The 23,542-nt window shown below is 43.1% G+C and overlaps 2 protein-coding genes and 1 pseudogene across 4 annotated transcripts; 2 read left to right on the forward strand and 1 right to left on the reverse strand.

Annotated features, from left to right (window-relative positions):
• Positions 1–444: 444 nt before the first annotated feature.
• DNAJB9 (DnaJ heat shock protein family (Hsp40) member B9) lies at positions 445–5,495 on the reverse strand. Of its 2 annotated transcripts, XM_054726399.1 has the most exons (4): positions 5,413–5,495; positions 4,337–4,671; positions 3,677–3,903; positions 445–1,957 (listed from the first exon to the last, which is right to left on the reverse strand). In XM_054726399.1, the coding sequence occupies exons 3-4, from the start codon at positions 3,891–3,893 to the stop codon at positions 1,515–1,517; spliced, it is 660 nt and encodes a 219-aa protein (XP_054582374.1). In that variant the 5' UTR covers positions 3,894–3,903; positions 4,337–4,671; positions 5,413–5,495; the 3' UTR covers positions 445–1,514. The 2 variants fall into 2 exon arrangements, with proteins under 2 accessions (XP_054582374.1, XP_008145434.2); XM_008147212.3 differs by lacking the exon at positions 4,337–4,671 and having other exon boundaries at positions 5,413–5,494.
• Positions 5,496–5,690: 195 nt separating this feature from the next.
• THAP5 (THAP domain containing 5) lies at positions 5,691–11,975 on the forward strand. 2 transcript variants are annotated; one of them, XM_054726039.1, is made up of 4 exons: positions 5,847–5,892; positions 6,750–6,846; positions 8,359–8,551; positions 9,048–11,975. In XM_054726039.1, exons 2-4 carry the CDS (start codon positions 6,806–6,808, stop codon positions 9,954–9,956), a joined length of 1,143 nt encoding a protein of 380 aa, XP_054582014.1. In that variant the 5' UTR covers positions 5,847–5,892; positions 6,750–6,805; the 3' UTR covers positions 9,957–11,975. The 2 variants fall into 2 exon arrangements, with proteins under 2 accessions (XP_008145446.2, XP_054582014.1); XM_008147224.3 differs by lacking the exon at positions 6,750–6,846 and having other exon boundaries at positions 5,691–5,892.
• Positions 11,976–16,774: 4,799 nt separating this feature from the next.
• Positions 16,775–17,734, forward strand: LOC103294301 (interferon regulatory factor 3-like; annotated as a pseudogene).
• The last annotated feature ends 5,808 nt before the right edge of the window (positions 17,735–23,542 follow it).

Genomic DNA, 23,542 nt, shown 5'->3' on the forward strand with positions numbered 1-23,542 from the left:
TGATGTTTCTCTCTCTCTCTCCCTTTCTCTCTGAAACCAATAAAAATATACTGGTATTTTTTAAAAAATCCTTAAACTTAATCCCCCTCACTCATTTTGTTTGATAGGCTACAAAGAATCCTCAGACCAAAATTCAAGGTATGGCTATTTTCTTATTAACACATCAAACTTAATTTCCAGGAAATTAAGGTATGTAAATATAAACGGACCTTCTTCAATGATCATTACCAAATGGAGCTTTATGCAAAGCCTCTGCTGTTTCCCAGACTGGTCTAAAGAGGAATGACTCAGTGGCATGAATACCTGTTTCTAGCAAGCAAAATACACCAAAAAGATAATTCACAAAATCTTCAAACTACCAAAATAAGTGAGGGAAGGAAGATGAAAGAAAGCAAGGTAACTTCTGGAATATGGTTTTCGATCAGTGTAAGCATACCTCCAGAATTGCAGAGTAAACTTTTAATGAAGAAATGACACCAGAGAACATTATATTGTAAATATTATATTTCTCTCACTCACACACATTGTATGAGACATTTACTACTTTTAATATGTATCAATAGGATTAATACTCATATGGAGTATAATGTGGGAAAGTGCGGAACTAAAGAAATAAGTCTATCTGAAAACAAAAGCACACATTTCTTAGAATTTAAAAATATTGCACATAATAAGGTTGCGTAGAAATTACTGTTTTTACAAACAGAATGAGGTATTAGTCAATTTCTAGATAAAGATGAGTGCAAAGAAGAGGAAACACACACACACAAAACCCATACACCTGTATTAAGACATACAGGGCCAACAAGAAAGAAAGGTGAAAAGGTATGTGAAGTAGCTATGATTCCAACCTTACAAAATCATTAGCCAGGGGCCAAACACGTAACAATCTCTTGGCAATATTTCCTAAGTCCCCAACTTTTTCAGCACGAGTGACGGTGAGCAGCACCATCATTTCCTTTACGCCCATTGGACAGCAGAAAGGCACGGCCGGGGTAAATGTTCAGCCACGCCTTCCTGAAGCTGCGGTGGACATTTACCAAGCCACCGCTCTCCCTTGCTCAACGCCCCTTCGTCCAGTTCCCCGTACACTTAGCAACTCAAGTCAGCCATGCTACAGAGCATGCAATTTTAAGTTAGCAGAGGTTCCACTGCAAAAATCATTCAAGTTCAAACAACTAAAATCTAACATAAATTTAAGAGTTTAACCTTTAAATATAAATCAGGCAAACTCATTCCTTTCTTGGCAATAAAACTGGCCCCAGGTGGAGAAAAAAGACCAGGCAAAATTACATCTCCTTTTTCTTTTTCAAGACCTTTTACTAATCAGAGAAATTAATTAACAATTTCTCTATTAACTGAATGTTAATTTGTCAAAAACAATTTAAATATATTTAACAACTGTATCAAGTTAAGTGAAATCATGCACTCGTCAAAATAGTTCACAGAAAACTTTTGCATCAGAGATACTGAAGAACAGTCAGCTAGCTCGGTGAGAACAGAAGGAAAGTGAACTACTGTCCTGAACAGTCAGTGTATGTAGTGACCATATTTCCTCTGCGCTGAGTGACAGTCCTGCAGTGCTTGCTAGATCCATGGAATCTATTCTCCGTGTGCCGGCCAGTGGGGTCAAAGCCACTGAAGGAAAACATTTTCTCCATATCTTCAAACACGTCATCAAACAGTCCACCTCCGAAAGAGAACTCCTGGAAGTGATGCCTCTGTCTACCGGAACGATCCTGGCGTGTCTGGAAGTGATTTTCAAAGTGCTTCTTAGACCGAGTGTGTTGGTTTTGACCAAAAAAACCAAAGTCTTTGAATAAGTCATCGAAATTGAAGTTAAATGACTGTTCAAAAGGACTTCCACTACCTCTTTGTCCTTTGCCATTAGTGAAAGCACTGTGTCCAAGAGAGTCATACTCTTTTCGCCTGTTAGCATCTGACAGTGTTTCATAGGCTGAAAGAAATAAAGATACTTTAGTAACTGAAGGTAATCAGGATTGCATACCTCTTCAATAAGTACATTCAACTCTCTATTTTAGAGACTTTCACATTATAAGTAAAACCAAAGTATATAAAAGTAAGAATAAAGGACCAACAAAATGAGACCCGAAGCAGGGAGGCATGGAACAGTGTAGAGGGCCGCCTGGGAGGCACCTGGGCATTTCCTTAATTATCGTCAGCCAAACTCAGGGCTTAGGCCGAGTCACGCCCTGGGAACATGCTTCCCCAATGAGGCTGGACATGGTAATCAGTTCTGACTTCATAGCAGCCCGGGTGTCCGCAGGGGCGGATCTAGATATGTAAATCCAGTAATGATAGGGCCTAGTTAAGAATGCAAATAAGCCCCTTTGATCCTAAGTTTTGGTGTTACTTCCTGGATTTGGGGATATAAGATAAACCTGCTGGGTGGCTCAGGGTCGTCCTCGTCGTCATGCTCCCTCTCCATCAGAGAGGAAAGATGGCGTCCCACCCAGCCCCAGCTTCATGAATCTATTTCTGCGTCTTGTTTTCTTTATTTCTATTATTTCTCAATCCCTGGCCGCCTCCACTTAGAACCGGTTCATTCATTTCTCTTTCCGCGCGGGACGCGGAAAAGGGAGATCCCCGCCATGTTTGGCCCCCGCTGATTCAGGCCCCCGCAGAACAGACTGATGATATATCTTGATATGGGGTTGGGGGACACGAAGAGATAAACCAAAGGACTTATATGCATACCCCATGGACATGGGCAATTTGGTGGTAAAGACAGGGGGTGGGGAGTGGGGAGGATTGGAGCTAGGAGGCAGAGGGGGGAGAAATAGGAGCTATCTGTAATACTACCAACAATAAAAAAATATATATATATTTTAAAAAGAATAAAGTGAAATTTACAAAAGGCAGGAACTTCGTCTTCTTCATTGCATACTATAAGCAGTTAGCACAATGCATGCTCCTAGTAAATAGCCAATAAATATTTGTTCAATGAATGCTACCATAGCTACAAATAAATGGGGCAGCAATTACAGTTATTCTTCATATTATTTGTGTAAAATCATTACTTCTATTAAAGAATTTGATGGTCAAATATAATGAATTAAGAGGAATTCAGATTTTTCACTTCTGTGCTAAATATTTTTAACTCCAACCCCCTACTCAGTTAACTCCACCCACCCTTAATTACTGAATGTCCAGGAGACGCAATTTATTTTAGAACTGGTCTTAAGTAAAACTTTGTTTCATACTTTTCCTTTAAAGACAAATTTGGCTTTGTAATGTAGATCAAGGAAGATAGAAAAAAAAATACCAAGGCATTTCAGTCTATTTAAATTTTTTACCCTTAATATTTTTTTATATTTAATCTCCATACTTAAACATTGTTTCATAAGTTAGTTTATAAGTATTGGGTACCAAAAATTCCTGTTGACACCGAAACAATTTTATAAATAATGAAATAAATTTTTCAACACATTTAGATCTGTATGTCAATTAAAAAAAAAAAATACCACCATTTTATCCACCCATTCAGGAATCAAAGTTATCTGTTATAAGAACACAGTCCCGAGAATCTCGCTATATGGAAATGTAGATCCCACTCCACCTCCCATCTCCACAGTCTTCAACACACACACCCTTCTTAGCTACCGCTCTCCTGGACCAGGAATACCTGAGAGACCTGAGGCAGGCGCCGACTCACCTTCTGCAATCTCCCTGAATTTCGCTTCCGCATCAGGGCTCTTATTTTTGTCGGGATGGTACTTCATGGCCAATTTGTGAAAGGCCTTCTTGATTTGGCGCTCTGATGCTGATTTTGGCAAACCCAAGATATCATAGTAACTTTTTGAGGCCAGAATTAATTCCGTTATCATTAAAATGCAGATGGCGAAAGTGAAAACTGACTGGGGCGTAGCCATTTCTAATGCCCTAAAAGAGAAAAGAAAGACAATGTTACCCATGGGGCTCATCGTAAGACTTTCTTTCAAGAGAAACCCAATAAACTTTCGGGCACAAGGCGGACTGTAGCCGACCCCGCGTTACTTCACCTCTATAGGCTGTACGACCCTTACATTGGCTGTAACCTTCTCAAGGGCAAACGGAATGCAGCCGGACTGAGAAAAACGTGTCTGCCTTTCCACCAACGAGGCAGGCTGTCCACAGAGCACACACACACACATACTCAGTAACTGACTTTCCCCAGCTAATATTGTGGGGGGAAAAAATAAAAATGGGAAATCCAGGTGATATTTTAAAGGATCTCAAACGTCAGGAATTCATGTTCTGAGGGAGTTAAAACAGTAGTTTAACTTCGCGGGAAAAGGAAAAGAAGTGCATTACCGAGGTGAACAGCTCAACCTGCCTGATTAACAGCACTTTCCCCACCGGGAGAGCTTCCAGCCGGCATCTCCGCAAGGGGACCCCAGGCTGTCACCCCCGAATCTGGACAGCACAGCACGGCCGCCCGGGCCGCGACACCAGGGAAGGCCGTCATTTTCTGAACTGGAAGGTCCCCAAGAGTCAACACGGGTCTTCCATTCCAGCCAAGCCTGCCGGACACTTCTCTGTCCTCGGCGAAGATGTAACTCAAAGCCCCGGCTGGTACAGACGTAATGAGGGGGGAGGACGGAGAAGGCGAGCTCCGAGTTCTGAGCGCCGGACCCCAGGGGTCCCCAAGAGCCTCTGATGACACACCGGCTGACGAAAGACGCCGGGGTTTGTGGAAACGCCTGCCCTCCTCTCCCGCGGCCTCCGCGGGGCGGGATGAGCAGGTGGATCCCTTCTCCCCACACTTAGTCATGGTCACGGGCACCAGGGGTCAAGTACAAACTCCGGGCGGAAAGGGCACCCCGAGGCCGCCGGCTCTGCAGGGGGTCAGGGTCCCGGGCGGGGCTCAGCCCCGCAGGACGCACCTTGGCGTAGCGAACGCTGTGCCGGTTTCCAGCTGAATGTCTGCCCCGGACTTCTGCATTGCACCGACTCTCATTCCCGAGAGGGGCCCGCCCCACAGCAGCCGGGGCCCGACCCCGGAGGCGGCGGCCCACACAGGGCGGGACGGTGCCGCCTCCGCCAGGGGCGCCGACCCACGCCCCGCCCGTCCGGGCGCCGCCGCAGGCAGACCGCCGCCCCGGCTCCCTTCTCCGGACGAGCGGCCCGACGCCCCAACGCGACGCGCACTGCTCAGCGGTTCGACCGTCCCCTCCTCCCCGTCACCTCCCGCACAAACCCCAGGCAGCCCCGAGCCCTCCGGCCGCCGCGGGGGACGGGGAGGCCGAGTCAACCCACAAAGGATGCCCCAGGCCCCGGGACGCGCCAACCCCCGCGCTCCCCGGCGGCTGCCGCTGCGACGGGCTTCGCACAGCGGCTCAGCCCGGCCCCTCACCCGGACCGGAGTCCCCCAGGAGCCGGCGTGCGCCCCGCGGCCGCCGGGACACCTACCTCGCCCTCCTCCAGCCTTCACCTCCGCCGCGTTCCCTCTCCGCCGGCTCCCGACTGGCGCGCTGCCGCAGCGGGCGTCCCCACCGCCTAAAACCTACACGAAACGCTCCCCTATTGGCTGCCGCCGCCCCACGTGACCGCGGCGCCCAACGCGCACGTGGAAAACTGTTGTTGCTGTTCAGCTTAGGCGTCACTTCCGGATCCACCCCCCCCTCCAGAGGGCGGTGCTGAAGCCCGCAGAAGCGGAAGTGGCTCGCTGGGGGCGGTGTCTTCTGCTAGCCCGTCCGCGCGCAGGCGCGGTGGCGCGCGCGGCCTGGGTTTGGGGCCCCGCGGCAGCGAGCAGGAGGGCCCACCTGTGCCCGCAGGCGGCCGGGTCTCCCTCCCGGGCCGCGCCGGAGCGATGCCTCGCTATTGCGCAGCGATTTGCTGTAAGAACCGACGGGGACGGAACAATAAGGACCGCAAGCTGAGTTTTTACCCGTGAGTAGTCCCTGGAGCGGAAGTGTCAGCTTTGCTTTTGGGTTAGGCCGTTTGGGGTCGGGGTTCGGGGTGTCCCGGGGCGCGGTCTGGCCCGGCGGGAGCGGGGCGTGAAGGCTCGAGCTCGATGGGGAAGCGCCAGGACGCCGGGCCCGCGACGGGGACAGGGGCCTGTTGGGGTGTCGATAGCGCCCGGGAAACCGGTCTGCGAGGCGCCCTGAGGTTCTCCGAGCGGTTCCCCGCCTCCCCGGCCCCATTGCCCTGACGTCACGCCTGCCCTCCGGGGGGTGCACTCCCGTTCCTTTACCCACCGAGAGCTGGGTCAGGGGTGTCGTTTCACTCACCTTCCCCGAGGAAACGGGGCCTTTCCGAGCGGAGGGCGCTGATCGCCAGGGTCTGGGGGCAGAGCCGGTTAGAACCCGCCTCCTGCTCGGGCTGTGGATGCCATGCCGGCTTCATTCATGGGGAGAACAGGGCCTTATTCCCAGGACTGATGCCACCACACAGTTCCATGCATGTACGTCCTCATTTCTCCGAAGAACGGGAAGGCGGTAGTGTGTCCTCGTTTGTAGAGGGTTCACAAATCCTGGTGGGTTCAAATCCTGGCCCCACTAACCTGCGCATTATTTAAACGCGCTGTGCTTATGGTCCCTCGTGTGTAAAGGTACTGGGATATCATAGTTCCTGACTCACACTTACTGTGTAAAGAGACAAGTCGGCACTGGGCACGCACTACATGCCCAAATGGAAAGCAACGTATTTGGAATATTCTGTTTCATTTTCCCTGTGTTTAAAACTAGTTCATTTCGCTCTAACCCGGCTGCCTCTCTTTCTTCAATTTCCCCATTTGTTTTGTGCAGCCTGTTTTACTTCAGCCCTGAAGCTCCCTGTTCAGGAATGACAAAGCCTAAAGCACATGGTTGGGGATGTAGAGCCCTGCTTTTTGTATGAAAAACCGTATGTTGTTACTATTTTTTTTTTAAAGTAGGAGATTATTATGTAATACTAGTAACCCTGCGCACGGTAGCTCTCCAGTAGCTCGCTGCCCTGCCCTCCTGTAGCTCTCTGCCAGCTTGTAGCTCGCTGCCCCATCCTCCTGCTGACCCGTGATCCGGTCGTTACACGGTCAGTCATTATGCTTCACGGCATAACCATCCTTTGCATATTACATCTTGATTATATAGGACTAGTAGCCCATTTGCAGGAAAAATCCTGCAAGCAGCCGCATGCGCTGCCGCTGCCATTGTGGCCGCCGCGCCTGCACCCGCCCCTCCGCCCTGCCCCTCCGCCCTGCCCTGCCCCACCCGGGCTTTCCCTCTGGCAGCCATCTTGCTTTCCGCTTTTCTTCCGTCTTCACTCCTCCCTCCCTCTGCATATGCAAATTAACCACCATCTTTGTTGGGTAATTTCCATACTCGCCCTGATTGGCTGGTGGGCGTGGCTTGGGCGTAGCAAAGGTGTGGTCAATTTGCATAATACTATTTTATTAGGTAGGATTATATAGGATGTGTCTTGGAATGTGTTCTTGTAAAATCATTGAAAGAAAAATAAATTACTGTTAAGTATTTAATACAGTTTAATCCAAATCCATTTACCTAGTTAGACTGGCAGGAAAAATTTTCTGTAAAAGTCTGCCATTAGTCTAATTTTGCCTTTAAAAACATTGAGTCTGCTTGACCTTACTCTAAGGCCATTGTCAGTACATATATAAAGAGCTCTCAACTTTCTCTGTCTTTTCTATTTCATTCTTTTCATATTATAAAATAGATCTGAGTGTCTTTTCTCAAGGACATGTCTTGTTTTTTTCTTGTGTCATTTTCTCTTTCAGAATTTGAATTTTAGAGTTCCCAGTTCATTGGTTATAGCAGTGGTCGGGTTATAGAGTGTCAAACTCGCGAGCCGCAGTTTGCCACTCTGTAGTTTGCCACTCTGTTCACTAATGAGTTTGCTGACCACTGACCTAGACTCTCGATTCCAATAATTATAGGCCCTTGTTGTTCCTTGTGATTAAGCCCCTGTCCCAGTGGTCGGCAAACTCATTAGTCAACAGAGTGGCAAACCATGGCTCTCGAGCCGCAGTTTGCCGACCACTGGGTTATAGGAAGCCTAGGAATATTGGACTAAATTACATGCAGATAGAATTGAGGGTGATTCTGGTAAAGAGAACGGAATATTAGTATCTTTTAAGTCTTGGTGTTCATTTTATTGTCAGCTAAACCATTTGTTTGAGTTAACTTCTCCTTGTTTTAAAAATATTAACATAGCCCAGCTGGCGTGGCTCATTGGTTAAGCTTCGACCTGTGAACCAAGAGGTCAAGGTTTGATTCCAGGTCAGGACACATGCCCGGGTTGCTATCTCAATCCCCAGTAAGGGACATGCAGAAGGCAGCTGATCAGTGATTCTCTGTCATTTATGTTTCTATCTCAAAATTGTAAAAATATAGCAAAATTTTCCTTTTTTAATTTCAGGTTTCCTCTACATGACAAAGAACGACTTGAAAAATGGTTAAAAAACATGAAACGAGATTCATGGATGCCCAGTAAATACCAGTTCCTGTGCAGTGACCATTTCACTCCTGACTCTCTTGACATCAGATGGGGGATTCGATACTTGAAACAAACTGCAATTCCAACAATATTTTCTTTGCCTGAAGACAGTCAGGTATTGGAGGCAGGGCAAGAGGGGAGAAAGCTGAGCAGGGGGGTGGATTGCAGAGTGGCAGGAAATTAGGTGGAAGGAGGGAGAGGGAAAGAAAGATAAGTGCTGGGGAAACAGATACTTGAGAAAAAGAAAGCTGATTGATGCTTTTACTAAAGTGATAATTTTTTAAAACTAAACCATTGTGAAGCATAACTTAAGAGGAGCAAAAAAATAGCAGACATAAATCGTTAACTTACCATAAGTTAATGATCTAAGGTATTTTTACTGGTCTTTTGAATGATCTGAAATGTTTCCATCATATATTGAGGATGCTGAATGCATTTTAAAAAACACTTTAAAGTCTACTTGAGTTATATAGTTAGAATTTTTTTAAACTGAATAAATTGGCTTAGCCAATATCCTGCTTAAAGTTGTAATTAAGTATTCAACACTGACTAATAAGAGAACAAGCCTAATAAGGACATTTTTTTTAGTATTTGAAAATATTATTTTCTAGGAAAAAGACCCTTCCAAAAACAACTGTCAGAAGAAAAAAATAGAATATGAAAAAGAGGTGTGCCTGAAAGCCAAGTCACAAGAATCATTTGCATCAAAAGAGCCAGAGAAAAATACAGTTAATACAGGAGTCCTCCCTGAACATGCAGAATCTCTCCATTCATCTGCGTTGGTGAAGCCGCCAGCTCCAAAAGCAGGAAGTATACACAATAACATATTAACTCTTAATCTAGTTAAACTGGAAGACACTGGAAAACCAGAATCTACCTTGGAAACATCAATTAACCAAAACATAGGTGGTTTTCACACATCTTTTGAGAATCTAAATTCAACAACTATTACTTTGACAACTTCAAATTCAGAAAGTATTCAGCAGTCTTTGGAAACCCAAGAAGTGCTTGAAATAACTACCAATCATCTTGCTAATCCAAACGTTACAAATAATTCAGTGGAAATTAAGTCAGCACAGGACAATCCATTCTTACTCAGCACAATTACTCAAACGGTTGAAGAATTAAACCCAAATAAAGAATCTGTTGTTGCCATTTATGTACCCACAGAAAGTTCCAAACCTACAATTAATTCTTTTATGCCTGTCCAAAAAGAAACTGTAGAAATGGAAGACACAGACAGTGAAGACTCCTGTAAGGAGCTAGACTATGAGACAGAAGTCTTACAATTGGAACATTCTTACTGCAGACAGGATATAAATAAGGAGCATCTTTGGCAAAAAGTCTCTAAACTACATTCAAAGATCACTCTTCTTGAGCTACAAGAGCAACAAACTCTAGGGAGATTGAAGTCTTTGGAAGCTCTTATAAGGCAGCTAAAACAGGAGAACTGGCTCTCTGAAGAAAATGTCAAGATTATAGAAAACCATTTCACAACATATGAAGTTACTATGCTATAAAGAGATCTCAAAGCTATGACTTTTATGTAAGCATTTTGCAGCCAAACCAAATTATATGTAAAGTGAACTTTTTCCTGCATAAATTTCTCCGCTTAATGAAGCTCAAAAAGTGCCCTAACATTATGAACTGTGTCCTGTACTTGTAATGCTCATTTTTTAAAGAAAAACTAGAGTGTTGTTGCACTGTAGATAAAAAGATCTGTTACTGAGTCATTTTCCAAATTAGAGTTAAAATATAGTGAATAAGGAATGAGTTTGTCCTAAAATGAGAGAACGCAGATATGGTTAAAGAGAAAAACAAGCCCAGAATAAAAGGCTCAGGCCTGGTTCTATCTTTGGCATATGACTGAGGCAAGGTACTTACCAAGATTGAGCTCAGTCTCTAACCTGTAGACTAAGGGCACTTACGAGGTCTCTAATGAGGTCTGTTCCCTTATAGTTCCTTCCCGTTCTAGTCAGATACTCTTACTAGAACAACTTGTCTATAAGGTAATCTGTGCTTACATAATACTGGGTGTGGGCCAGAATGAAATTATTAACAACTGAATTATCCTCAGTATTTGTGGAATTTTATATTGTTTGACCGTTTGGCTAAAGTTATCCATAATAACAAAAGGAAAATACTCCTTTTATAATTTTATTCCAGTTGAACTAAAATGAGGAACCACCCATTAGCCCAGTTCTTAGGAAAGGTACTTTAAACTTAATATGTATTTCGGTACCTTATATGTGGTTGACCATCATTATACATAGTCATTTAAACTTCTTCACATCCTATATTTAAGATTATAATTTATAAACCAAAAATTTCAATGAGGTTCATTTTTTACACATATATATATCTATATTTTAGAAATCACAGTTTGTATCTATTTAATATGTGTAGCTTTTTAAAATGTGTGCTTGTGTTATTTTTAAATTCCAGAATGATAGAGTAATACTTAATACTATACATTCCCACTTATGTATATTTTATTAAAATTTATATGCAAGAAATTATAGGAATGTCATGATGACCTTCAGGAGAGAAGTAGGAAAAATCAGTGATGGGATGTAAATAAAAAATACTGCATATATTCATATGAATTTAAGAAAAAAATATAAAAGCAAAAACAGTGGTAACAATGTGAAAAATCAGTAATCTCTTGAAATTGGAAGTTAGTATAATTAAATATGTTACTGTTTATGGTATTGAGCAAGTTTCTATAAATCTGATTCTTTTTTTTTTTTAAATTAGGTTGGCAAACAAGACATTTTCTTTTATATAAAAAATGCTATTATCTTGAGGGACGGTTTTGACAAATCTACAAGGTAGCAATTATATTTTTGGTCCTGGAAAATAGGAGGAGCTCAATAAATATTAGTGGACTGCACAGTAAATAGTATACCAGCAGTTCTGTAAATGCATGGTGATTATTTTTAGCTATTGCTTAATTTTTTCAGGCTAATAAAAGTAGTTGGTGTTATATGAATATATGTCAGCTAGTTGTAAAAAGTTGATTAGAAGTGTTCTTATTGGGTGACCACGGGGGGGAGGGGAACTTAACATTTTACATAAATTAAGAGATTTGGTAGATTTAATATGTTATTTTTAAGTATCCCATGTTGCATTTTGCTAATACTTCTTTAAAATTAATATAGTTGAAAATGGCCTTTGTAAGTCATCTAAAAATGTTACAACTCAGTTTATCACTGTATACCATGTAACTTCTATATGTTTAAAGTTATTTAGCTTTATTTCTTTAAACTTAATAAATCATAAATATTTTAAAAATTTGCTTGGCTTGTCTATATTCAGTTTTGGATGTTCTTAACCTGTTAATCTCTAAATGTATTTGGGGGTTCTAGACATGTTTATTTTTTACTGGATAATTATAAGAGCCACTTAGCTAATTTTCAGTCCCCCACTTTCATATCATCCTGACTGCTGTCAGCTTTTACCCTGAGCTGTAAATCTGTCACACCACTTAACTATGTTATTTCATACTTTCTGAAAAATAAAATTTAATGTTCAAAGTACCATACAGTGTCAAAAAAGGGAATTCAGAGATGAAATTTTCTTGATTACTGGACAAAAACTGTTTAAGATGACTGAACTATAATTCAGAATGCACCGTGATACACAGGACCTTCCTCACTGAAGCAGGAGCCAGAGTTGGAGCAAGCCTACTCTTGTATTTCTTCTGTGCGTGGTTCAGGCGTTCCATTGGTTAAAATGCATGGCGTTTGAATATGCACCACAGACTAGAATATCATGAATGTGGAATGAGTACTCTTACTGAGCTTGCAAACTTGCTTAGTCTGATTGAAAATGAATTCACTGACATGAGACAAGAATGTATCTGCACCATGGATGAACAGGAAGTCAGTTCAGTGGTGAGGTGTTAAAATAACGAGTTTTTGAGGGAGTGAGAAGGGAAGGGCAAAGGACAATATTCAGGTTTTCAAAGAATCCCCTGGAAGCCATTAAATGAAGCATTCCCTCTCCTCGTTGGAAGATGAGTATGTTCAGGAGGCACTTGTTTGCCTTGCTACCATTTGGTGCTTTGGAGTCTGAAACCTTTTGGCACATGGACTTTCGGTGCTCCTGTTTGGTTTCATTAATTTGGGGAATGACAAGCGCACAGGGAAACCATGTAGAAACTAGGAAGGGCTCAGAGGACTGAAAAATCTGGCTTCCCTCACGAATAGAATCTAGTCTCCTTTGTCAGTAGGCCGAAGCGCAGTGCTGGGTATCACCACAGAAATCCATGTTCAAAGAAAAGTGCTGCAAAAAGCCTTTGAATGAGAAAAAAGAAGAGCCAGTCCTAGTCACAGTGAATAAGCTGCTCCTTCCTTGGCAACAGCAGGATACTGAGGTGGAGAGGCACCATCAGGAATAGGAAGGGAGCACTTGGTTTTAACGAACATTTGCCATGGGAGAAATTGCTTGCAAATTTGTATAAAATGGTCCCACAAGGCTCTGCTCTTTCTTCTTTTGTCAATCTGGGCAGATCTGAAATTAGAACTTTGGGAGACAGGGGGTGAGAGAGGAGGGTCCTATATATCACTGAAGAATCAGTTCAAATATCACCTTTACTAAGAGGTCTCTCACACACACACACCAGTTAGTTGTTTACCATGTCCTCACAAACTATAATAATAAAAGCATAATATTCTAATTAGACCAGACAGCCGAACGAGACCTTCGGGACGAAGTCTCGCTCAGTCCTGATCAGCCAGACCCCAGCAGCAAGCTAACCTACCGGTCAGAGCGTCTGCCCTCTGGTGGTCAGTGCATGTCATAGCGACTGGTCAACCAGTCAACTGTCTGCCCCCTGGTGGTCAGTGCACATCATAGTGAGTGGTTGAGTGGCCTTAGCATATCATTAGCATTTACGCTTTGATTGGATGAATGGACAACTGAATGACCGGACACTTAGCATATTAGGCTTTTATTATATAGGATCACTCTTTGTTGCAATTACCTCTTTAAGTATAGTCTCTCTGAATACACTTCAAGTTCCTAAGAGGTGGAAATCAAACTTGACTCATCTTTGACAGTGGGGAAGGAAAAAATTCCTCTGCACCCATAGATTCAGTGCCAGGGTCTGTGAAACAAACGGACAAAATACAGATTAAGGAGAAAAACAGCTCCTGAGCCCATTAACATGTGCACGGCACATACATGTGGCCGGATTCAGTCAGGGGGGTCGGAACTCAGGGCTTACCTAGCATCTTAACAAAGAAAAGCCATAAGGCAGAGCCTAATTTCCCCCTCCCCTTGAGACTGGGTCGGCTTTGGTAAATTGTTCGGTAAATGAAACGTGACAGAAGTGATGTTCTGGGACATCCGAAGCTAGATCACAAAAAGTCTTGTAGCTGCTGCCTGGGGTTCTTACAACTCTCAGTCTGTGGAGCAAGTTGCCATGTAGGAAGTCAGACTACCGTGAACTCATCATGTTCTAGAGGTCACGTGAAGGTGCTCCAGTCGACAGGCTGAGTGTAAGTGACGCCACTTCGGACCCTCTAGACCAGCCCATCTGCCTGCTGAGGTCACTAGGTGCCTTCAGTCAACACCACATGGGACAGATGCCAAGCCATGCCACTTACCTGACCAACGAAACTGAAACACGATATGCCTGTTGTTTTATACCACGAGTTTGGAGGTTGTTACACAGAGGATCACCATAACAAACACATTATGAAAATGAAGGCAAACATCCCTACCATCTGGTCTTATAAAAACATCTGTGATTTTCCAGATTAGTTGAGAGAGAACCTGGAACAATGCCACCACCACACCTGCCATGGTAAGTAGTCTATCCTGGGCAACCTTGTTCTCTCTAGTGCGAGGATGGGAACACAGTGTCTGAAGATTAAAAGTTCTTCTGCCAACACAGTCATTTCAATGGAAGATGGTTGGCTATTTCTGGTCTTCAACCAATGAAGTCTTGTTTTTATGTTGGGGATACTATAACTATAATGAACAGGACTTTCTGATTACTGGGTGTCATCCTGAAGAAGAAAAAAAAAACATCTTCATGTAGGAAGAAAAACCCAAGGTGTGATGCAAAGATTGAGTTGTGAGGTGCGGGCTGGTAAATGTTCTGGGCTAGCTCAGATTTCAGAATGCCTTGAAATAAGTCTCCTTGACTGAAAGAATCTGGGATAGGGGACTTGCTTCCTGAGAGAACGATCAGTTCCTGGAGTGTTAAAAGCTTTAGGTTGGCTGCACATGGAGCATCCTGAACTTAAAAGTTACCCTGACCTTTGCAGCTGCATTAGCCAAGAGAACCATAGCGGCACAGCAAAGGGAACACAGAAATAAAAGTAAATGCTAAATTGAATCAACTCTCTAGTGCTCATGCAACAGCATCCTGGATCATAAATTACTTGTAGCACGATCCTAGTAAGTAATTTTGCTTGGTGAGAACTTAACTGACAAGTGTATATAAAGTAATGGAAAGTTTCTATGGTGAGTTTTTAATCTTCCTTTTTATTCTTTAACTAGTAGCCCATTTGCAGGAAGAATCCTGCAAGCGGCCGCTGCTGCTGCCCCTGCCACTGCCGTTGCGGCCACCATGCCTGCACCAGCTTGCTGCTGCCGCCTGCCCCACTCCACCCCCCCACCCCGCCCGGGCTTTCCCTCTGGCAGCCACCTTGCTTTCCGCTTTTCCTCCCTCTTCCTTGTAAGTTGTCTTCAGTCTTCACTCCTCCCTCCCTCAGCGTATGCAAATTAACCGCCATCTTTGTTGGGTAATTTGCAGACTTGCCCTGATTGGCTGGTGGGCGTGGCTTTGGCTGGTGGGTGTGGCTTGGACATAGCAAAGGTGCGGTCAATTTGCATATTACTATTTTATTAGGTAGGATGAGGACGAATTGTGTAGCCACAGAAAACTAAAGTCATCCGTTCCTTCCAAGCTCAAGTAAGAATCGTCTTCATTAAATAACAAAATCATGTAGAGAAATAGTTGCCATTAAAATATCATCTCCTTGGGGGCATTTTGAAATCATTATAAATCTCAAATGGATGTGCTGCCTCCATAAGCTTTAAAGTGGTTCTATCAAAATTGTTCAGATCACTGTAGAAAATAAAGAGATGCTAAGCTGGCCCATGTGCCCACTGAAAGGAAACTGGGTTAATGTCTTTTCTCCCAGCCTTGTTTTTAGCTCAGAAGGGCACTTTTCAAAGCATTTTTCTATGGCCTAACAAAAATCATTAACTACAGGGCAGTTTTTAAAGACACTGGTTTGTAAACACTAAATCCTACTCTCCCAAAGCTCAATGGCTACGTAAGTTCATAACAATCACCATTTTAGAAAGTTCTCCTTTTCCAAAGGCCTATGTCAGTAGTAGAGTGGCTTGTATTTAGCAACTATTGCTGGGAAGTGAGTAGAAATGAGTAGACAAGCTTTCTTATCACTGAGGCCAGTAAAATATAGAGATATCTTATTCCTTGAGCGAACCAAATGGTTTTGTGGCTTATGGCTACACTGCAAAGGCAATTAAGAGCCATAACAAATATTTCTGTTAATTTTGGTTATGAAAGGTACATTGTGAGTTATTCTTTTGTCTATGGAAGCTCTCGCTCTCTCCCAAACCCCGGAGGATTCATTCATTCATCCATTTATTCATTCCTTCATTCCTTTATCAACTGATAATTAATGAGCATGTATTGCTAAGAACTGTTCTATATTCTGGGTTTGGAACTTCAACCAAACCAAAAAAATAATTCCTGCCCTCTTAAGACTTACATTCAATTTGAAGAGAGAAAACTGATTTTAAAATTTCAAATAAACATAGCGTAGAGCCAGAGCATAAGAAATAGTGTGAAGAGGGCATGGGGAGGAGGAATGGCCGGGCTCTGGGTGCCGCCTCTTTGGGGTTTGTTGCCCAAATGATGAGAAAGTCGTTTTTATTTCAGGAAATCTGCAGAAAACAAAGCTCCACCGCCCTAAAGCTCAGCTGACGGCCCGGCATGGGATCCCAAAAGCCTCGGACCCTGCCTTAGCTGGTGTCTCAGCTGAACCGGGGGGCGGCGGGGGGGGGGGGGGGGCAGCTGGAGAGCATGGCTGGACCAGAGGCCGCAGGCGCTTCCGCATGCCCTGAAAGCACGGTTTGCGGTTTGAGGCAGGATGCCCAGCAGGAGGACTTGGGCATCTTCAGGCTGGGCAGAGGCCAGCGGTGCCTACACTCCTGGGAAAGGTAAGCCTGACCTGCTGACCTGGAAGAGGAATTTCAGGTCTGCCCTGAACAGGAAGGAAGGATTACGTTTAGCTGAGGACCGGAGCAAGGACCCCCATAATCCGCACAAGATCTATTAGTTTGTGAACTCAGCTGGGGACTTTCCTGAGCTGGAGACTTCTCCAGACACCGATGGCAGATTCAATACCTGTCACCCAGAAAGACATTCTGCAGGAGTTACTGAATGACATGGCCTTGGGCCCAATTCCAGATGAAGGGGGCCTCGAGCCTGGCTGTGGCCCCTGAATAACCCCCTCAGCCCTTTCTGAGCCCCAACTTAGACATTCCTGCTCCCTACCCAAACTCAGAGCCCCCTGAAAACCCACTGAAGCAGTTGTTGGTGCCCAAGGAAGACTGGGAGTTTGAGGTGACCGCTGTCTACCGGGGCCACCAAGTCTTCTAGAAGACTGTCTTCTGCCCCAGGGGCCTGCGGGTGGAGGGGTCAGGAGGGGACAAGACACTCCCTGGGCAGCCGATAGCACTGCCAGACCCTGGGGCGTTCCTGGCAGACAGGGCCGTGAAGGGCTAAGTCAGTTTTGTGCTGAGCTGCCTGGGCGGGGGACTCACTCTGCACCCAGAGGCTGGGCCCCTGCCACACATACTGGGCTGTGGGCGAGGACCTTCTCCTTGACAGCAGCCGCGGGCCTGATGGCGAGGTCCCCAAGGAGATGGAAGGAAGCGTGTTCAACCTGGGGCTACTTGTGACAGATCTGACTGCCTTCATCAAAGGAAGCAGACGCTCACCACGCTGCACCTCTGGTTCTGCATGGGGGAGCCATGGCCCCAGGACCAGCCGTGGACCAAGAAGCTAGTGATGGTCAAGGTTGTTCCCACGTGCCTCAGGGCTCTGCTAGAAATGGCGCGGGTAGGGGGTGCCTCCTCGCTGGAGAACACTTGGACTGCACATGTCCAGCAGCCACCCTCTCTGTCTCACGTCGGAGCAGTACAAGGCCTATCTGCAGGACCTGGTCGAGGACATGGATTTCTGAACCCACCACTCATGGGTGCAGGTCCCTCACCTCCACCAATAAACTACTTCTTGCCACTGTCAAAAAAATAAAATTAAGAAATAGTGTGAAGAAAAATGAGGCCAGGTATAGAACAGAGTGTGATGGGGATACACCGTTGATGGGATGGTCACTTGAAGGGGTGATGGGTGGGAGAGAAGAGCTGTTTGGGAAAGGTTGGAAAACTGTTCCAGAATGAAGGAGACTGAAGAAACATGGCAACTGAATGAAGTCTGTGGTTTAGGTGGTAGCTGTGAATCAATGTTAATTTCCTGATTTTGGAGGTTGTGTAATGATCTTAGGAGAAATAGTCCTTGTTTGCGGGAAATTCACACTGAGCTAATAGGCCGTCCCGGGGCGTCAGGTCAACAACTAACCCTGAAATGGTCCAGGAAACCAAGTTGTTTGTATTCTATTTGTAAGGTTTTTGAAGATTTGGGATTATTACAACAGCCACCACCACCACCACATAATCCTCTCGAACATTTCTTTCCCCTCGGCACCCAAAGGATAAGCCACAGGTTTATCCTTGGACAGAGAGGCTAAATCTTAACTTGCTTTCTTTTTTCTCCCTTCCTTTATTTATTTTTGTTGACCTAGGTCAGTGGTCGGCAAACTCATTAGTCAACAGAGCCAAATATCAACAGTACAACGATTGAAAATTTCTTTTGAGAGCCAAATTTTTTAAACTTAAACTTCTTCTAACGCCACTTCTTCAAAATAGACTCGCCCAGGCTGTGGTATTTTGTGGAAGAGCCACACTCAAGGGGCCAAAGAGCCGCATGTGGCTCGCGAGCTGCGGTTTGCCGACCACTGACCTAGGTTTTAACAGTCATTATATCATGTATCATCACACTATCAACAAGTCAGAAGAGAAGTTTCTGAGAATGGACCCAAGGCTGGCTGTTACTGAGGGGGAGACCTCTGTAAGGCTTGCTAGTCACATACCCCAGTCTTTTCAGGGTTTCACATGTAGACAGTTTCCTGAAACTCTGTCTTAAAGGCATTCAAAAATTATACTAATTGGTAAGCACGTTAAAAAAAAAAAAGTCACCTAATACCGATTTGCAAGAATCAAGTTACTTTGGTTCAAAAATTCTTTGCAGTGAACCGTTATTGAAATAAAGACAATAATCCCCAAATAGGAGCCAAGCCAACATATTTGCCTGCAGAATTGTTTTTGCTCATACAGCCACAGAGACATATTTTAACAATATCTTCTCGGTCGACTTGCCACAGGAAAATAATTGTTATGAAATATGCCTTTTAAGAAAAAAAAAGCAGGACCTAGTGCAGAATTCTGAAAACCCTAAAAGGTTATTATTCTTACGTCCTTTTCCTTTCTTTTCTCCCCTCACCATAATTAAATATATTTAAAACTCAAGAAGCTTGGAAAAGCAGATGCAATTTGTTACTTCGGGGCCATCTGCTGTTAAAATAACGGACACATTTGCCTTTTGTTCTTTTTTGTAAATTTTGTATTGAGAGTATTTTCAATATGACAGAAGTTAGAAGCTAATAACACAGTTAAACTACTTTAAAAACAAAAATATACTTCAGGTATATAACCTGCTGATTAGATGTACTTATTCATAGTGAAATGATTACTACAGTCAAACTAATTAGCATTATCTCCTCAGGTAGTTACCATTCCTTTGTGTGCACCTGAAATCTACTCTCTTAGCATATTTGGTGCAGTAATAAGTATAGTCATCATGCCTGTAAATTAGATCTCCAAACGTATGCATCCGGCATAACTATAACTTTGCACCCTCTGCCCAACGCTTCCACACTTCCCCCACCACCCCAGCCCCCGTGACCACTGCTCTGCTCTCCGCCCCATCTAGGAGGCCTTGGGGAGAACCTGTGCATTTTCAGCCCTTCTTGAATCACGCCACACAAAACTCACTTCACCTACAGGTAAAACAGGCTGTTCCTCTCTCATGTCTATGAGGCCGAGGAGGAAAGCTAGAACCTTCAATGACCCTGTCACAGGAAATTAAAAAACGAACAAAGGTGGAGGAAAGTGCCATCCAACGGGTGCCAGAAGCAATCTTTCGGCCTGGGCTTCAAAGACTGTGATTATCCACGGATTCAAAAGCTGGCAGGTATTGACCAGCAGCCAAACTGAGAGTTGTGAGGGTCAGAGAAATACCTTCGTCTTATCAAAGAGGAAAATACCCATGTATCTTTTCTTTGCATTTTCCTAAAAGTTGCACTTACTCTCTTTAAAATACACACACACACACACACACACACACACACACACACACACACACAGGCCTAGTGCATGAAATTTGTGCACGGGTAGGTTCCTTAGGCCTGGCCAGCGATCAGGGCCATTCTGTGGGGTGACTTGTGGGGCAATCGGGGGACCCCGCTGGCACCCACCTTGGCAGGCCTGGGGCCTGTGGGCAGCTCCTGCATTGAACATCTGCCCTTGGTGGTCAGTGCGCGTCATAGCGACCGGTCGTTCCACTGGTCCTTCTGCCGTTTGGTTGACTTGCATATTAAGCTTTTATTATATAGAATATGTATATGATTTCAGAGAGGAAGGAAGAGGGAGAGAAAGATAGAAACATCAATGCTGAGAAAAAAGCATTGATCAGCTGCCTCCTGCATGCCCCACACTGGGATTGAACAAGCAACCCAGGCATGTGCCCTGACTGGGAATCTAACCACGACCTCCTGGTCCATAGATCAATGCTCAACCACTAAGCCATGCTGGCTAGGCACACTTACTCTTTTAATCACTACAGAAACAAAAGAAATCATTTAGAATGTAATTAAGTTGAGGTTGTATTCCCAAAGTACAGAATTATATTTTTCTGTTCATAATGTCATAATTGTCAATCTCCCTTTTAAAACTGACGCTGTTTGTGGTAGGTCAGTGGTTCTCAACTCTTGCAGACCCAATGCTTTATATTTGACTGGAAATATTTGGCAATACTTTTACCATTCTAAAAGAAATTTCACAGATAAGATTCCTGTATATAAATGAGTAATGAAAGAGAAAGGTATTCATAATAAAATCACATGTATTTCAGTGTATAAATGCTCATTATCAGAGCAGACAGAACAAGGCAGTCTGAGGTTAGCACCTCTATTTGACACCTACCTGCATATAGCAACCACAAATACTGTTTACAAGCATGCTGAGTTGTATTTTAATGCCATAGATGGTGTTGCTATTGAAAATGTGATCTTTCCAAAGGAATGAACAACTCTTGGTAAAGTCCTAAAGAAAACAGAGCCAATTCTTTCCTCTATATCCATGATAGCGGAATTTTTGGAAAATGCAGGAAATTAAAACCATACCAAGAAAATACTATGTTCATGAAAACTGAATAAAACAGAACTACTCCTATCATTGTGAGCATGTGTTTTACTTCATGAAAATCTGAAGAACATTCAAATACAGAGCAAGACCTGGTCATTCGTTATAGTGTGGACAGTTGCGTGCAAGGCAAGATGTCCAGTCTCCGGCCCAAGCCACCAAATGCCAGCCAGTGCTCTTATAATTATAATATCCTAAAATGGCCCAGGAGGCCCGTGTCACCCCACTCCTGCGCGAGATTCATTTTCACCACAATTAGACAAAGAACAGGCAAATCAAAAATTTTAGTTTATTCTGTAAATATTTTTGAATATATATATATATATATATATATATATATATATATGGAATATAACATTTCCTATAGATCCACAGAAATAGGCCCTTCATTATAATCTATATGCTAATACAGAGAAAAGCATAATTGTCTGACCGTGACATTTAAAATACTAGTATGGAAGAGATTATAGTACAGTCTACCGATATTACGATGCTATGTTAAGACATAGCTTGGTAAAAAAAAAAAAGAAAGAAACAGTGTAATTCCCATAATATTTTTCAAATTTTATATTTGTTTCAGGTGTACAGTGTAGTAGTTAAGACAATCTTTACAAAGTGTACCCCCCAATATTTCCAGTACCCACCTGGAACCATATATAGTTATTACAATATTATTGACTATATTAGTATACCCTATGCTCTACTTTACATCCCTATGACTATTTTGTAACTTCTTACTCCCTTCACCTTTTTTCACCCATTCCCCCAAGACCCTCTCATCTGGCAACTCTCAGTTTGTTCCTTGTATCTATGAGTTTGTTTTTTTTACTTTGTTCTTTAAGTTCCACATATAAGTGACATCGTATTTGTCTTCCTCTGACTTATTTCACTTAACATAATACCCTTTAGTTCCATCCATGTTGTTGCAAATAGTAAAATTTCATTCCTTTTTATTGCTGAGTAATAGTAATCTAATCATCTACTGATGGGCACTTGGGCTGCTTCCAAATCTTGGCTATTGTAAATACGCTGCAATGAACATAGGGCGTGCATATATCTTTTGAATTAGTGCTTTGGATTTCCTTTTCTCCCATTGTCGCCGACATTTGTTGTTATTGATAATAGCCATTCTGACAGGTGTGAGGTGATATCTCATCATGGGTTAAATTTGCATCCCTCTGATGATTAGTGATGTTGAGCATCTTTTCATATGTCGGTTGGCCATCTGTACGTCCTCTTGGAAGAACTGTCTATTCATGTCTTCTGCCCATTTTTTAGTTGAATTGTTTGGATTTTTTTTTTTTTTCATTGAGATGTATGAGTTCTTTATAAACTTTGGATATTAACCCCTTATCAGATGTACCATTGGTGAATATGTTCTCCCATTCAGTGGATTGTCTTTTCATTTTTTGATGGCTTCCTTTGCCTTGCAAAAACTTTTTAGTTTAATGTTGTCCCATTTATTTATTTTTTCTTTTGTTTCCTTTGTCCAAGTATATCAGAGAAAGAATAATGTTAGAGAGTTTATTGCCTATGTTTTCTTATAGAAATTTTATGGTTTCATGTCTTACATTTAAGTCTTTAATCCATTTTTAGTTTACTCTTGTATATGGTACAAGAAAGTAATCTAGTTTCATTTTTTTGCATGTACCTGTCCCAACATTATTTATTGAATGGACTGTCTTTACCCTCCTTTATAATCTAGCCTCCTTTGTCATATATTAATTGACCACATAAGCATGGATTATTTATGGGCTCTTTTTGTGTCTATGTGTCTGTTTTTCATAAGTAATTTTAAAAGCTTTTAAACATTTTACTGTAATATTTTCTTACAAAGTATATGGTGTTAAAATTTTTCTTAAAAAATTGTTATGGGTCTTAGAAATTTTCTTACAAATGTTATGGGTCTATGTGAGAAAAAAATAAACCTAAGAAAAATGGGGAAAGAATACAAATAAGAAATAAAAAATATATAACGTGAAAAAGAAAAGAGGACACATAAAATTAAAACGGGAAATGGCCCTAGCTGGTTTGGCTCAGTGGATAGAGCACTGGCCTGAGTACCGAAGGTTCCCAGGTTCGATTCTGGTCAAAGGCATTTACCTTGGTTGCAGGCTCCTCCTCAGCCTGGGCCCTCCCTGGTCAGGGTGAGTGCCGTAGGCAACTAATCAATGTGTTTCTCTCACATCAATATTTCTCTCTGTCTTTCTCTTTCTCCTCCACTCTCTTTCTAAAAATCAACGGAAAAATATCCTCAGGTGAGGATTAAAAAACAAAAACAAACCAGAAAATAATTTGGGAACATGACGTATGCAGGATGGTGCTCCTTTTTCTTCCTCAAAGTTAATTTCTATGACTCAGTAATTTCAGTGATCAAAGAAACTCACATGGGTATTTCTTATTCACCTGATAAATTTATGGATTCAGGTAGAATAACAAATTAAGAAAAAATCATTAAATCCTGAACAGTTAACTCGCTAGGGGGGGAAAATGACCTAATTTATTCATTTCTTCT

The sequence above is a fragment of the Eptesicus fuscus genome, chromosome 14 (genome assembly GCF_027574615.1).
Source record: "Eptesicus fuscus isolate TK198812 chromosome 14, DD_ASM_mEF_20220401, whole genome shotgun sequence".
In the NCBI taxonomy this organism is placed as follows: Eukaryota; Metazoa; Chordata; class Mammalia; order Chiroptera; family Vespertilionidae; genus Eptesicus; species Eptesicus fuscus.